At 33.6% G+C, this 14157-nt stretch overlaps 2 protein-coding genes across 4 annotated transcripts; one reads left to right on the forward strand and one right to left on the reverse strand.

Moving 5' to 3' along the window:
- The first annotated feature begins 190 nt into the window (after positions 1–190).
- LOC123677646 (YTH domain-containing family protein 2) lies at positions 191–9407 on the forward strand. 2 transcript variants are annotated; one of them, XM_045614298.1, is made up of 10 exons: positions 191–406; positions 524–548; positions 838–1002; positions 1164–1286; positions 1577–1792; positions 1852–2084; positions 2435–2653; positions 3508–4050; positions 5625–5888; positions 7010–9407. In XM_045614298.1, the coding sequence occupies exons 1-10, from the start codon at positions 383–385 to the stop codon at positions 7058–7060; spliced, it is 1863 nt and encodes a 620-aa protein (XP_045470254.1). In that variant the 5' UTR covers positions 191–382; the 3' UTR covers positions 7061–9407. The 2 variants fall into 2 exon arrangements, with proteins under 2 accessions (XP_045470254.1, XP_045470256.1); XM_045614300.1 differs by having other exon boundaries at positions 2450–2653.
- A 245-nt stretch (positions 9408–9652) lies between these two features.
- On the reverse strand, positions 9653–13249 carry LOC123678165. 2 transcript variants are annotated; one of them, XM_045615027.1, is made up of 5 exons: positions 13117–13248; positions 12739–12896; positions 12262–12327; positions 11387–12090; positions 9653–11130 (listed from the first exon to the last, which is right to left on the reverse strand). In XM_045615027.1, the coding sequence occupies exons 1-5, from the start codon at positions 13167–13169 to the stop codon at positions 10024–10026; spliced, it is 2088 nt and encodes a 695-aa protein (XP_045470983.1). In that variant the 5' UTR covers positions 13170–13248; the 3' UTR covers positions 9653–10023. The 2 variants fall into 2 exon arrangements, with proteins under 2 accessions (XP_045470983.1, XP_045470982.1); XM_045615026.1 differs by having other exon boundaries at positions 11387–12327; positions 13117–13249.
- Positions 13250–14157: the final 908 nt, after the last annotated feature.

A 14157-nucleotide genomic window follows, 5' to 3' on the forward strand; every position in this document is an offset into this window, starting at 1 on the left:
TATCTGATTGACTTTTGAAAGAAAACTTTTAAAGAGATCATAATATATCTGTAGAATTGTAGATATCATTGATCATCGGTATTTTAATATTTTTTAATAAAAAAATAAAAATTTAATATTCTATGTGTAGTAGATCTGATTTAAATGAACTACTGATATGCCAACAACATGCGTGATTAAAATTATTAATGGTGCGCAGTAGATATAGTGGTGGTAATGGTGTTTCAGATCCAAACGCCATTGTTGGACTTGAAGCTTTTCTTTATATAAAAATTACTGAAGAAATAAGTGAATTAATTAGGTGAACAGAAACTTTAGTGTAAGTGAAAATTTCGTGAAGGGATTTTTATTTATAGTAGTGAAACAATAGAAAGACTGGTCAATGTCAGCAGGCGTGTCAGAACAGGTAAAGAATCAAAATATCATTTGACAGTTTTATGGATCATTATTTCCAGCAAAAATAAAAATTTTTAGTAGAATCGAATCATAATAATTTTTCTTTCATGTGCCTGTTATGTCACAGCGGATGAAAGGACAAGGAAATCAAGGTATGTATCATAACATTTCAAATTTGTGTTTTATAGATTGGAAAAACCGTCTGTTTATGAAAAATATTGAAAGTCAAAAGATGAGTCTGAGCGCGGTATTTTGAAAGTTTTTACATGAATTTACATGGATCTTTCAAACACACATATCTATCAAGAATTATGATGTCCTATTAAAAATATATAACATTGTATGTGTTGAAATTTTAATGTATAATATAGCATACAATATTTTAATTAGTACATCAGATTTAAGGGTCTTGTTAATTTAAATTTTTCCAACTTTTGTTAGTGTCCAATGGCCCTAAGGAACAGTTAGGAGCAGGTGAAGGAGCCAGTGGCTCAGAAGAATTTGAACCATGGAGATCTCAGCAACAAAATTCAGCTGCTCATACCCCTTATGGAGGCTCAGTACCAATCTCCAGTGCAACAGATATTTACAACATGGGTACAGCAGGTATGCTCTTCAGTATTCTTTGTATACATACAAAATATTAAAAATTGCAGGTTATAAATTGGGTTGTGATTCTTATCAACAATGTTGAGAGATTTAACAATGATATATCTGCCTCTTTTTTATAACCTAATATCTTAATAATTTCTTTTTGGTTTTTTTAGGTTATTATGGAAGTGGGGGAACATACACCTATCAAGGATATGGAGTTGGAGATGGAACTTGGTCAAATGGGACAGATATGACATTTTTAGGAGGATATCATCATGAATCTTATTCTATGGAGGGTACGTGAAATATAGAAATGAACTCCTCATAAAGTTTTATCCTTTTCCTGAAAAATACAAGCATGAATAGTTTATTGTTGTCAAAAAAGCATAAATACAAAATTTGAAAGATGCTTGAATAGCTAAAATCAAAACTTTTATCTCCAAAGTTGGTTAAAAGTCTTAGAAAAAAAATTAACGCCTAAAAAGGGATATGTTAGGAAATTTCAAAATGAAGTAAGTTACATGTATGTAAATTATTTTTTTTTAATATTCAACCAGGAGAATAATCGACTGATTGAAAATTGTAGGTATGTTTGGACCATCTACAACATTTTCAACTCCAGCTTTTGGCCAACCATCTTCTTTCAACTATTTTCACAGCAACGGTGACTACAATACATGGGGAAGTCAATTGGGAGGACAGAGGAAGTACGATGAGTACTATCGAGACCCTCAGAACATGTATCCTCCCGCTATGACCGACTCTGCGCTGAAGGGTGTCGAACAGGGAATGCAAAATTTAGGTACTTTTCCGACGTTTGTGTCTCAACAGGAAATATTTTCATGTGTTACACATTTTCAGAACTGAAATCTTCTGACGGGTCAAAAGATTCTCTGGGCGGCCAGAAAAAGGCCACTTGGGCGAGTATTGCCAGTCAACCGGCCAAACCCCAGTTAACGGTGCAGAATCCCGGTCTGAAGAAAAAGGGACCTGGAATGCCGCCCGGCCCCATAGTCCCCGGCAAGCATAACATGGACATTGGAACCTGGGACACGGGAAAAAGTGCACCCCCTCAATTGCCGATTGTCAATCAGGTTTGTTGCGACCTATTTCGAATAGCTAGGGAATAAAATCGTAGAGCACTGCTGGCCGGAAATTCCAGAAACCCTCTTCATCTCAATCTTATTAGCTAGCCGTAATGTCTATGAAGAAATGAATACTTGAGCTGTGAAGTTAGTGGATACCATTTCTTATTCTCACAAGTCACTTTCCATACTAAAAAATTGTTTAATAATGAATTCCCATAAAAGCCGATTGAGCCAAACATAATTCACCTAAAGTATAACCGTGCTAAAATACACCCATGTAATGAACAGAAACCTACATATGCGTGATAACGTTCAAGAGTTGTCGAAAAGTCGACAGATAATGTAATTAAATATAGTTAAATCTTCAACAGAACATCCCGAAGGCAGTCAATCCGGGATTGACTGTAAGGCCTGTCTGGAATGGACCCCCAGCTGCTAGACCTGCTCCTCCTCCATCGGCTCAAAGACCAGGACCTCCTCAGCATCAACATCCTATGCAGAGCTACCAACCTCCCACAATAATGCCTCCACATTTACCGCCTCCTGTAACTATGCCTACAACTGGACATATGCAGGTTAGTTGTGGTTTTCTCTAATTTTGTGGTGAATCCATTCATTTTTCTATAACTTGGAGAACAAAATCGTGCGGGAATATCTCAGTTTCACGAAGTAGATCTCACAAGACATACCAATATGTATAAGACATGTAAAAGATGAAAAGTATTGTTGATAACTTGCTTAAATCACAAACATTATATATTTTTAAATATTGTGACAGCTTTTTTGTTAGAAAGATGTTGAGGGCTATTCAAAATGATGACCTGATAAATAGGACACTAAAGTTTAGTTCCACTAAGGTTATGGTCCGTATATCACCTTGGTTACTATGGTTAGTAAGTTGGTGGTCCGTATATGTCAAATTCTTCAAAAACCGGTGATTATTTCCTCAAACTTCGGTGACTTATCTGTCACCAGAGCAACCGTTCTTTTATTGTGGTTAGGTTCGGTAACCACGCCCACTCGACTTGACAGTTGTCATTTTAATTTTCAGATTATTGTTTATGAACATTTTCCATGACTTCTGACACTTTTTTATTTTAATTATGAAACAAATACCCTTCAGAGCCAAAAAGAACTATTAGCTATTTACAAATTGAAAGAGATCAACCATTTATAACCTCCAAAATTCTGTCAAAACAAAATTTGGTTGACAAGTGTCAAGCAGTCCTTAAATACGAAGCAGGTTAACATTGAAAACCACTATTAACCGCTCTGAAATTGTCTGGGATGTACGGACCATACCCTGAATGAAATATCATGTTTACATTCAAAATTTGATTGTCTGGGGTACCCCAGGGGTCTGTTCTTGCGCCCGACCTCTTCTTTTCAACATACATTCGACACGAGTATCAGTAAATATCGATTTCAGGGCATCATGCCTCCTAACCCGATCCCCATGATGGTGCAACAGCAGCAGCAGCAACAACAACAGCAGCAGCAACAGCTCACGCACCCAGTCCTGGACGAGCTGCGCGTCAAGAACAACTACAACCCCACCGATTTCGATCTGATGGCCCCCAACGCGCGTTTCTTCGTGATCAAATCGTATTCGGAGGACGACATCCACCGTTCGATAAAGTACGAGATCTGGTGCTCGACGGAACACGGCAACAAGAGGCTGGACCAGGCCTACAGGGAGCGCGAGGGCAACGGGGCCGTCTATCTGTTTTTCTCGGTGAACGGTTCCGGTCACTTTTGCGGCATGGCCCAGATGGTCTCGCCGTTGGACTACAATTCTAATAGTTCGGTGTGGTCGCAGGACAAGTGGAAAGGACAGTTCAAAGTTAGGTGGATTTACGTGAAGGACGTTCCCAATGTTCAGTTTAGGCATATCCGTCTGGAGAATAACGAGAACAAGCCAGTTACTAATTCCAGGGACACTCAGGAGGTGCCGCATTCCAAGGGCCTGATGGTATTGTTCACTTTTTTTCTTTTTTTTTTGCTGCGATACCGTTGAAGGAATTATTTCTTCGACTTGGTTTTCGACCAGGGATAGAAAGTATCATGATGATCATCTAAATATTCGATAAAGATTAAATACATGATGTCCGATAGAAGGTGTAAGGAATTGAGGAGATAGATAGTAATGGGTGTTTTTTTTTTCGAGGTATATAACTTTAAGTTGGCATTACTGTTCAAGATGGCGACCGATTTAACAGCTGTCAAGTGATTTATTCTGAGTTTGGTTTGGCAATTCATCATGAATAGACTGAACAACGCTTGCAAATAGTGCAATTTCATTTCGAAAATAATGGTTCTGTGCGGAATACGTATCGCGCACTACGTCCATTTTATTTTGTTTAGCGATGAAGCGCACTTCTGGTTGAATGGCTACGTCAACAGACAAAACTGCCGCATTTGAAGTGGAGCTAATCCCCAAATGTATGTCGAAACACTATTACATCCAGAAAAACTGACTGTTTGGTGCGCTTTATGGGCTGGTGGAATCATTGGTCCGTACTTCGCCAAAATGATACAGTCAATGATGATCGGTATAGAGCCATAATTACTAACTTTTTCATTCCTGAATTGAACAACCATGATGTCCAGGATCTGTGGTTCCAACAAGACGGCGCAACATGTCACACAGCTCGTGCCACAATCAATTTATTGAAAAACACGTTTGGTGACCGCCTAATTTCATGTTTTGGACCAGTGAATTGGCCTCCAAGATCTTGGGATTCAACACCGCTAGACTACTTTCTGTGGGGCTATGTAAAGTCATTGGTCTATGCGGATAAGCCACAAACCCTTGACCATTTGGAAGACAACAATCGCCGTGTTATTGCCGATATACGGCCACAAATGTTGGAAAAAGTCATCGAAAATTGGACGTCCAGATTGGACTACATCCGAGCCAGCCGTGGCGGTCATATGCCAGAAATCATATTTAAAATGTAATGCCACAAGATTATCTTGCGGATAATTAAAATTAATGCCAATCGAATAATCCATCGTTGTTTTATTGCAATTTAAAGTTCTAAAGCTCTAAAAAAACACCCTTTATATATATAAATATATTCGGGTTCATAGCGTCCTACGCCTTCCAGTTCTAAATCTTCAGCCTTTCTATCTTGCCAGTCCCCTGGCTGTAGATTTAGTTCTGATAGATATTACTAGTGAAAATAAAAACAAACTGATGGAATATTACAGCCTTTTTAGCCGTGATCTAGTCGGTTTTTCATCTGAAGTCTCTTTCACTAATGCGGTAAGCATAAGTACTATCTATCCTACCAGTTTATTACACCTACTATGGGACATCCTATATCTTCTATAAAATGAACACACCACTTGAATAATTTTCTGAATTCTCGAAGTACCAGCTTCAGTTTTTTCTCTAATTCAATTTTTTTGCTAAATAATTTGGGAGGATGTGTAATATCTATCAAATAACCTCTTGATGCGTTAAAGAAAATAGCATAAAATCCACTTCTGTTTTCCACACTTGCCTTGTTGCTTAATTAATTATCAATTTATCCACTTTAGGTACTACGCATAATGCACTCCTTTAGAAATACCACTTCTATATTTGACGATTTTGTGCATTACGAGAAGAGGCAAGAAGAAGAGGACAATAGGAAGGTACCGACAAGTAAGGATGGACACGACATGATTCATAGAGAGCATCATAACAGGGAAAGGGGGGATAATCACAGGAGCGGTGGTCGAAATCACGATCGTGACAACGAGAGGGACAACCACAGGCCATCTGGACACAGGCACAGTGACCATCATGTGCCGCATCATAAGGTACTGTAATCTACTAATCCATCTTACTAATCATACGTTCATATCGAAAATGTAAGGGAATTAGTGAAATACTTTTAAAAAATGTACGTAGATAGTGTGCTAGGTGAAGATATGTCAAAAATTCAGGATGATACTAGGCAAAAAACCTCAGTATGTCTCATCCCAAAGGCTTGTAAGTCTTTCTCAATTCTCTCAAATCCTGGAGAAGCTGATCTTTACAAAATCAAGGAATATTTCTACCATGAAGCAATTAGAGAAGGTGTGCCCCAAGGAAGTGTACTTGGTCCTCTACTATACCTTTTTTACACTGCAGACCTGCCCACAACAGATTAGACAATAATCGATAGGCATATATCTAGACGAAACATTAAATTGGAAGAAACACCTATCAAAAAAAAAGGAAACAAGTTGTGACCTAAGATTTTCCAAACGAAATCAACTCATAGAAAAAATATCTATGAAATGTGGATAATTTTCAATTTTGGTTAAGCTCAGAAGAGGAACCGAAGTCGAAAAAAATTATGGGAACAACAAACTTCAAGGTATCACCTCCTGCATTTTTGACATATCTTTGTCAAACACCCTGTATATTGAAACAACGTAGGTTGTGTTGTCTGTATGCCAAATAGAAGAATTTCAATATGTCTGAAACAATTTAATTTGGAAAAATTGAAGACACTTTAGAAGGGGTACTTTATTTTTCGGTAATTTTGCCAATTCCCGATATCATTTAATTTATCTGACAGTAGACCTCAGGATGGGTAGTTTTTGAGGGTTATATGACTTTGACAATAGATGACAGCTTGCATGATATAGGTTAATAATAATGATAATCTTTAATGTCAGTTTGACAGACATACTGTCAACCATAGAACGGGGTGGGATTAGAAACGGTCCAGAAAGGTTGTTTTGTATTTGAAAAAACGTCATAAATTAATTAATTAATTTATTAGGAATTTTTGTAATTTTGACATTCAAAAGCCGCATGCATTCTATCGATATATAAGTTTGGAATTTCAACTAAAAATAAATATAATATAAATTTGTTTGAGAAGAAATTAAATAAATACTTTAAAAAAAATTGATAAGTGTTGTGTAGAGCAAAATTGTTTAATTTTCAGGACCGAGGAGAAAACAATAGAGGCCGTGGTGGAAGAGGAGGGCGCAATTAATAAAAATTAAAAAAAAAAAAATACAATTAACATGATGTTATTCTTGAAAATACCTGTCATGGCTGCTCTTTATTGTAGTGTTATCTAGCTTGTTAATTCACATAGACATGATTATTATTGCAATTATCTGTTTTTCACCTACGATTCCCTGGTATATATAAAATAAATCATTTATTTTCATGAGAATACTCAGCAGGAAGTGTTGAAAAGTATCTTAATGAAAATTTATATATATATATGTTTCTTGAAATTATCTTCAATGATTGCACTTGGATAATTTCATGAAATAAGGACTTGTGTGTCTGTGCTAACTTTGATCTTTATTTCTGTTAATCGCATTAACCTTCTTGTTCAACAGTAGAATAATTTTTCATTTAAAATCTGTTTTTTTACTGTTTCATTTATAGGAAGTGAGCTGAATAGTAGTTTTTAAAAATTCTTCCACCTTCGGAGATTAAATTCAATGTATGTGAAATTCGCATTAAAATTTTAGCTTTCTTTTTATGAATGAAGCAAAACCAATGAATTGGGTCTATGTGATGTTGAAAAGCAAAACTAAAACTTTTTTCAGTTGATTATGTATGGGTTAAACATTGTTTTTAAAGTGGAACGGTACATGGATATGATTATATATTAATATAGTTCTAAATTTTCAAAGCGACCCCATTTCTGACCACTCTTCGGATTGAATCAATCAAATAACTTGAACAGTGCAGTGTTTATTTGTTTTTCAATGTGGAACTTTCAAATAAATTGAATTGTACTATAAAACGGACAATATCAACTATAGTGAAATCTAAACTGAAAGTGTTTTTTCTGGACAATTGTTTAATTGAAAATTTTGGAAGTGATCAAGGACTGTTTCTTCTGATGGTTTAGAACATACCAAATTGGACGCTGTTCTGTGAAAAGTGAACTTTGAAGCTGAAGGTTTCTCCAAAATAGTGAACACATCGGCCGAACCTTCTATATTCTTCTCATTAGATCGTATTTCAGTTATTTCCACTTGATTCAATATGGTCATGAACTTTTTATGCAATTTAGAAATATTTGTTGGGGTGATGAATAGTTTAATTAATGATAATGACTAGGAATTCTGAGGCTATGAAAAAGATTGTTCTTTTCCAAATTTTAAACAAATTCGTTTTAATGAAAATAATGTAATGTATAGAAATATATGCTTATATAAGTTACTATGTTTTCAATCATTAAAACTCTTTACTAAAAGTTATTTTCAAATTGGAAGTGTTTTTAGGGGAAACTTTCCTTTTTGGATTAGTAAAAATATACTCCTTATTTGAAATGTAATGTTATATCCAGTTGATACCTACTTCATTTATAATTTGGGACCAAATCGTATCTTGATTTGAATGTAAATTTTTTGATAAATTATTCATAAAATTCAGTAATCAGTTTCCAATAGTTAATTGTGAAGTGTTCTTGTTCTTTGAAAATCATCCATAGGGAAGAAAAAGCATACTGTAAAAAATAATTAGTTAAATTCAGAATACAACATTGTCTAGAAATCATTTTTCAACATGTTCATTATAATTAAAGTTGCAATAGTAGAAATCATTACTTCAAAATCTTATGTACATACAATAAGTAAATTTTATTTCGAAGAAATGATTGAAAAATTAAATTTTGATCTTTTTGCTTAAAACTGAAAAAAGGGTATTTTTGTATAATTGAAAATGAATTTATTCGATGTTGAAATAAAGATAATCGATTAATTTTTTCGTTTTTCGAAGGCTAACTTTTTTTATGAACTACACCTTATACAACACCCAAGCAAGTTTTCAACGTCATCTGTGTGACATAAATTAATTAAATTAAATATTGATTGGATGTAACTTGCAGATGAAAATCTTCAAAATCAGATAATAAGTTGAAGAATAAATTGTTATCAAATGAATTATATATAATTAACTAATTATAATTAACTTTTGGGTTCAATTGAATGTTAATGATTTGATTCCAAGATGAATCTAGTTCAAATAGTTAATATTCTGATAAATCCTGGATGTTCAGACAGAAATAGATGATTTTGGGCTTTTAGTCAATTTTTTTACATCTCTGACATTTGTTGATAACTGTAAATAATTTGTAGAAAAACTGGATTATCAAAAATTTCAGGTTGGATTTCTTTTTTATATGTATATTGTTATTGAAACTTGGCACTAAGAATTCCGTAGTCTTGTTTTCACTGTGCCTAATATGTTATATATAATTAGGTGTTTGTCACCTTTATTGGTGAGCTTGTGATTGTATTTGATTGACATTCGTGATCCGAAAGTGGACAAATCTTTTGTTGATAATATCAATAAAGCATCAGAACAAATTAATAGACTGGATGTTTCATTTTGCGAATGTCGATAGCAAAAAAAAATTCCCTGGAAGTTAAAAATATTCTTAGTTCAAAAATAATACCTTATTACGCATTTTGAAGAAAACTGCCATAATTTGAAATTTATGTTGAAGTCAAACACATCGAATGAGTTATTAAGTGATTTACACAATGAAAATCAATTTAATTTCTCAATTAAATTGCAATAAAAAGTTATAGCAGGGATGTATAAATGCAATAATATCGATACAATATTCTTTATTGGACAAATTAGGGAAACAGTAACACATGAAAATCCAATAATTGTTGTAGTTCACATAATTCAGTTACATTCAGAGTTTTGATTCAAGAAAACATTTATAATAAATATCTGCTCTGGATTATTAATTCACTTCTTCATCTTCGCATTCTTTCAAAAAATATAAACTTTGACGATTAGCAAAGTTTTATTCTTGAATATACTGGGATATTTTGCGAATATTTTCCTTTTTGAGGTATAAACGTCGATTTTATCTTTCCGTAGAATAAAATTTTCATTTGATCTTTTTTGCTGGCGCAACCAAAGTTCGTTCAGATCCTTTCTTCACAATATAAAGAATACATTCTTTTTCTTTTGTTAGAGGTGACCGGTGGTGTCCATTTTTTCTTCCTTCACTTTATGTAAAGCAAACTCTTCTGTGATGTCCATTTTTTCTTCTGCTGTGGCAAGTGTAGATATTGTGTTAGTGAAATCTGTGGATTTCATTGTTTCTTCTTGATTTTCAGTACTGCTTTTAAAATGTCCTAAATTCTCATTACCTATCACTTCTATGTCGTCTAAATCTTTTTTGAATATTTTGGGATTTTTATAAATCAGCTTTGTAACTACACCTTTTTGAGGACCGATATTATTCTTCTTAGTTCTTCTAGAAGAATTTTCAGCTACTCTTGTTCGTTTAGTTGACTTAAGGTTGGCCAGGGTACGTTTGAATTCTAACATCTCACTATATGGAATAGATTGTTTTTCCTCATTTAAATAAGTAAAATCTTCCACTATGTTACCATCCAAACTTTCCAGCTCAGTTTGTTCATATAACATCAGCAATTTACTTATTTTAGCAGTTTGTTGTACATCATCCGGCAATTGATACCATTTGGAATAGGTTTCTTCTTTAAATTCTAAAAATTCAGCCAACTGTTTTAAATCATTCTTATCCATCCTGAAAATTTGAGCAATTGTTGCTAAATGTTTGCGAAATCTCATGCACGTAAAAAGAAATGCCTGATTAACGTCCCCGAGTGCAATTTTTGTATGTTGACGCAGAATTGCATAGCCATTTATTGTTATGTTAGTTTTTGGTATACCAAAAAGGTAAATGTTGTTATTAAGTTCGAACTGATGTCGATGTTTGATGAGAAAAATGATAGAATGCGCTGTTGACTCATCGATAAGTATAGGTACCATTCCCGTGGAGCTTCTTATCATCACCGTTTTCAAATGAGAAAATAGAATTCTTTCTGTTTCAGAAAGCACTCTTTCGAATACACTCATCGGAATGGAATCATATCTTTTACAAATGTCCAGTACAATAAGCTGAATTTCTTTCAGTCTTCTTCTGTTGAATACCATAATACTGCAAAACAATCCTTCCATAAGTTTGCAATATGCTGTGCTGTTGGTAGGATTGTCTAATAGTTGAGCTTTGGAGTCCGATATCAGGTTTTTGAGATATTCTTCGAATTTCTGAAAATTTTGTAGTTATGAAAATGATTGAAGTTGTGGGACTGCTAATCATAGAACAGATATGATTAAATGAAGCAAGTATAACCAAAAATCCAAAAATATCGGTTCTATGTCGTTCTCAACAATTGGATCTTCCTCAAACAACATGGAAAAATTTAAGAAAAGATTATTTTAAAGTGTATCATTCCTTTTGGAAAACCCCCTTATATCGAATAGAAGAAATATGATTTTTTGATAACAGCCTATACATATTTACCTTGATATTTTCCGCAGCCGGTATTAAACCATAGATTGTCAAATTTCGAGGTACCTCAGTCGAGATTTCTTGCACCCAATCCGTCTCTACGAGTGAAACCATAGTTCGAAGTTTTTCCACGATATCGTTCCTACAATCCACTTTCTTAATTTCAAGAGACAATGCCGCATTCACCGCTCCTTTTATAAGGCCGCCCATCTGATATGTCATTGATCGTATATTATTTGCTCCACTCTTTCGATTACATTCCGCTACCAATTCAGCAGCCTGTATCAAAACTGAAAATTTACTCGGGACCAAAATATCGATGAGCTGCAGATTTTTGTCGTATAAAATGCTTCTAGCGGTGATCAAGAGCTTGGCCAAACGCCTCATGTCTCTCTTCATTATAATTAACTTATTATCTCCGCTGCTAAGAAAGGAATGTCTTCCATATTCGCAAATAGTCTCATCTTGCATAACCGTGTCGGATAAAACGGAAAAGGACATCTGTTTAAGGAAACCACTGGTTCTTAGAGGATCGTTGGGGGCGAATTGTTTGAAGATTCTTTCAGCCTGCAAATCTACTGGCTGCCGTTTTGTTACAGCCTCGAATGTTTGGTAGGGGTCACATTTGTCACCCTCTCGACGTAATTTGTCTAATAGTATTCTTCTCTTTGGTGTTAGTTTGTCTAGGGCAAGAATTTCTTTCACTCGAATTTCATCTGAATGAGAATGGAAGATATGGTCAGGAAAACTTCTTACTTCTTTGCCACAAAAAATACAGACATAATAATTTCTGATACGATTACGTATCTTGAATGTTTTTCTTGGAGTTCTTTTATTTGAGTTGTTTTCAACATAAGAATGTTCACGTTCAATAAACTCATCCTCACCTTTGATAGTGGATGTAGAAGATGAAGGTTCATCTATATTAGGTTGATACTTTGATCCCCAATAGTCTGAAAAGGTAAAATGAGTTTAGGAAGAATTCGTCATGAAATCCATCAACAGAAACATTGCCATTTGCACCACTATCACATAAGTGACACTTATGTTTCAAATTAAAATGTATATAATATACCTGTCTTTTGAGTTTAGATTATCCACTTGAAGTAACATAAATCGCTTTAATGTTGTTTTAAAATAAATGTTCAATATTTATACGATTTCTGACACAATCTTCAGGATAAGAAACTCACATTAGCAACACTTATGTTCAAATTTGAATATTTGATATGCTTATAGTTAGCTAACTAAAATTTAACTCTTGTTGCTACAAATTTTGTATGTCTGGAAATATTTGCAATAGTTTTCCTAGTTGCTACAGTAAGATCTTTTGAATTCAAGGATAGGATGTCTATTTTTCTCACCAGCAGGTTGAGATTCAGCATTTAAACCATCATTATTTTCAAATTTAGCTTCAAAACATTCCATATTTTGATCCAAAAATTGTTCAACAATGTTTGTCTCTTCAATCTTGACCTTATATTCTTCTAAATTTCCATCATCTTCTTTGTTTTTTGGAACACTGAAACAAATTGAATGAGTACTATCGTTTGTACGTTAATCTTCGAAATAAATCCCTAAATTTTAAATCTTATCCAATAAAAACCAGAGATATCTAGAATTGATAATTGTTCTCATCATTTCACATTTTTCACTGAAAGTTTTTAAACATTCGAATTTGAGGTGAAAAATTGTCATATAGCCTATTCTATAAACGTAATGAAAAATCGGCTATTACTTACGAATCATTGAAAGAAATATCTCTTTCTCTTTTAATTTGATCAATTAATTCCATGTTTCTGGTTCAACTATTATAAAATAAACAAGAAAATAATATTCAAAATATTGAATAAGGATTTAGGTTAAGCTAAATGTCATACAACCATTGAACTAATAATACATGGAAGGAGTCTATGCTTCTATTTTGGTGCCAGGATGGGAAACGCGCATTAGTGAGAAATAGAGCTAATACGCATTGCACAAGTTTGACAAAGATGATCAATCGGAGACCACGTGATACGGGGCAAAACAATCGGTTTTTGAACCGGAGTTGCGGTCGCCACAGGATAATTTGTAATTTTTGAATATCCTAGATACTTTAGGAGAATTAAATTATGATATTCATATTAAGACTTCTTAATTCGATATTTCCACATTACTACTTCTGCAATATTGCTTAAAATTATCGATTTATTCATAAAAATTCCTCTTGGTAAAATACAAATTTGGACGAAATATTTTTTAATTCGAAACATGGTACCTAAATGCGAGTAAAAATTAATTTATAAAAAAATTCGCTTAAAACAATTATTAACATAATGAATTAATATTGTAGGAACGTGAAGGGGTTTGAAAAAAAATACAAATTCAACAGGATTAATTTAATGAAGATTTTAAAAATTAATACATCAGATTTTGAAATTTAATATTTCAAAATATTTGTTATTGTTCTCTGAAAAGAATTAATTTTGTAAACTTTTGTCGAATATGCTCTTCATTTTCAAGAGTAGATTTGTTTTTGTGATGTATTCTTATAGTAAAATACACTTTTAAGATATTGTACACCACTTGAAGAAGGTGATTATTTAGGTAATGGATCCTGATCGAAAATATGTTCATTTAAATTTGGGAAGATATTATCAAAAGAAATAGATCTTATTGTTTTTAAAATTAATCGTTGTACAACATTTCCGGATTTATAATCTTGAAAGCTTCGGAATACTCTTTCAGCTTTTCGACAAATAGTAACAACATCTGAAGATGGCTTCATCAAACCACCTCTA

The sequence above is a fragment of the Harmonia axyridis genome, chromosome 4 (genome assembly GCF_914767665.1).
Source record: "Harmonia axyridis chromosome 4, icHarAxyr1.1, whole genome shotgun sequence".
In the NCBI taxonomy this organism is placed as follows: domain Eukaryota; kingdom Metazoa; phylum Arthropoda; class Insecta; order Coleoptera; family Coccinellidae; genus Harmonia; species Harmonia axyridis.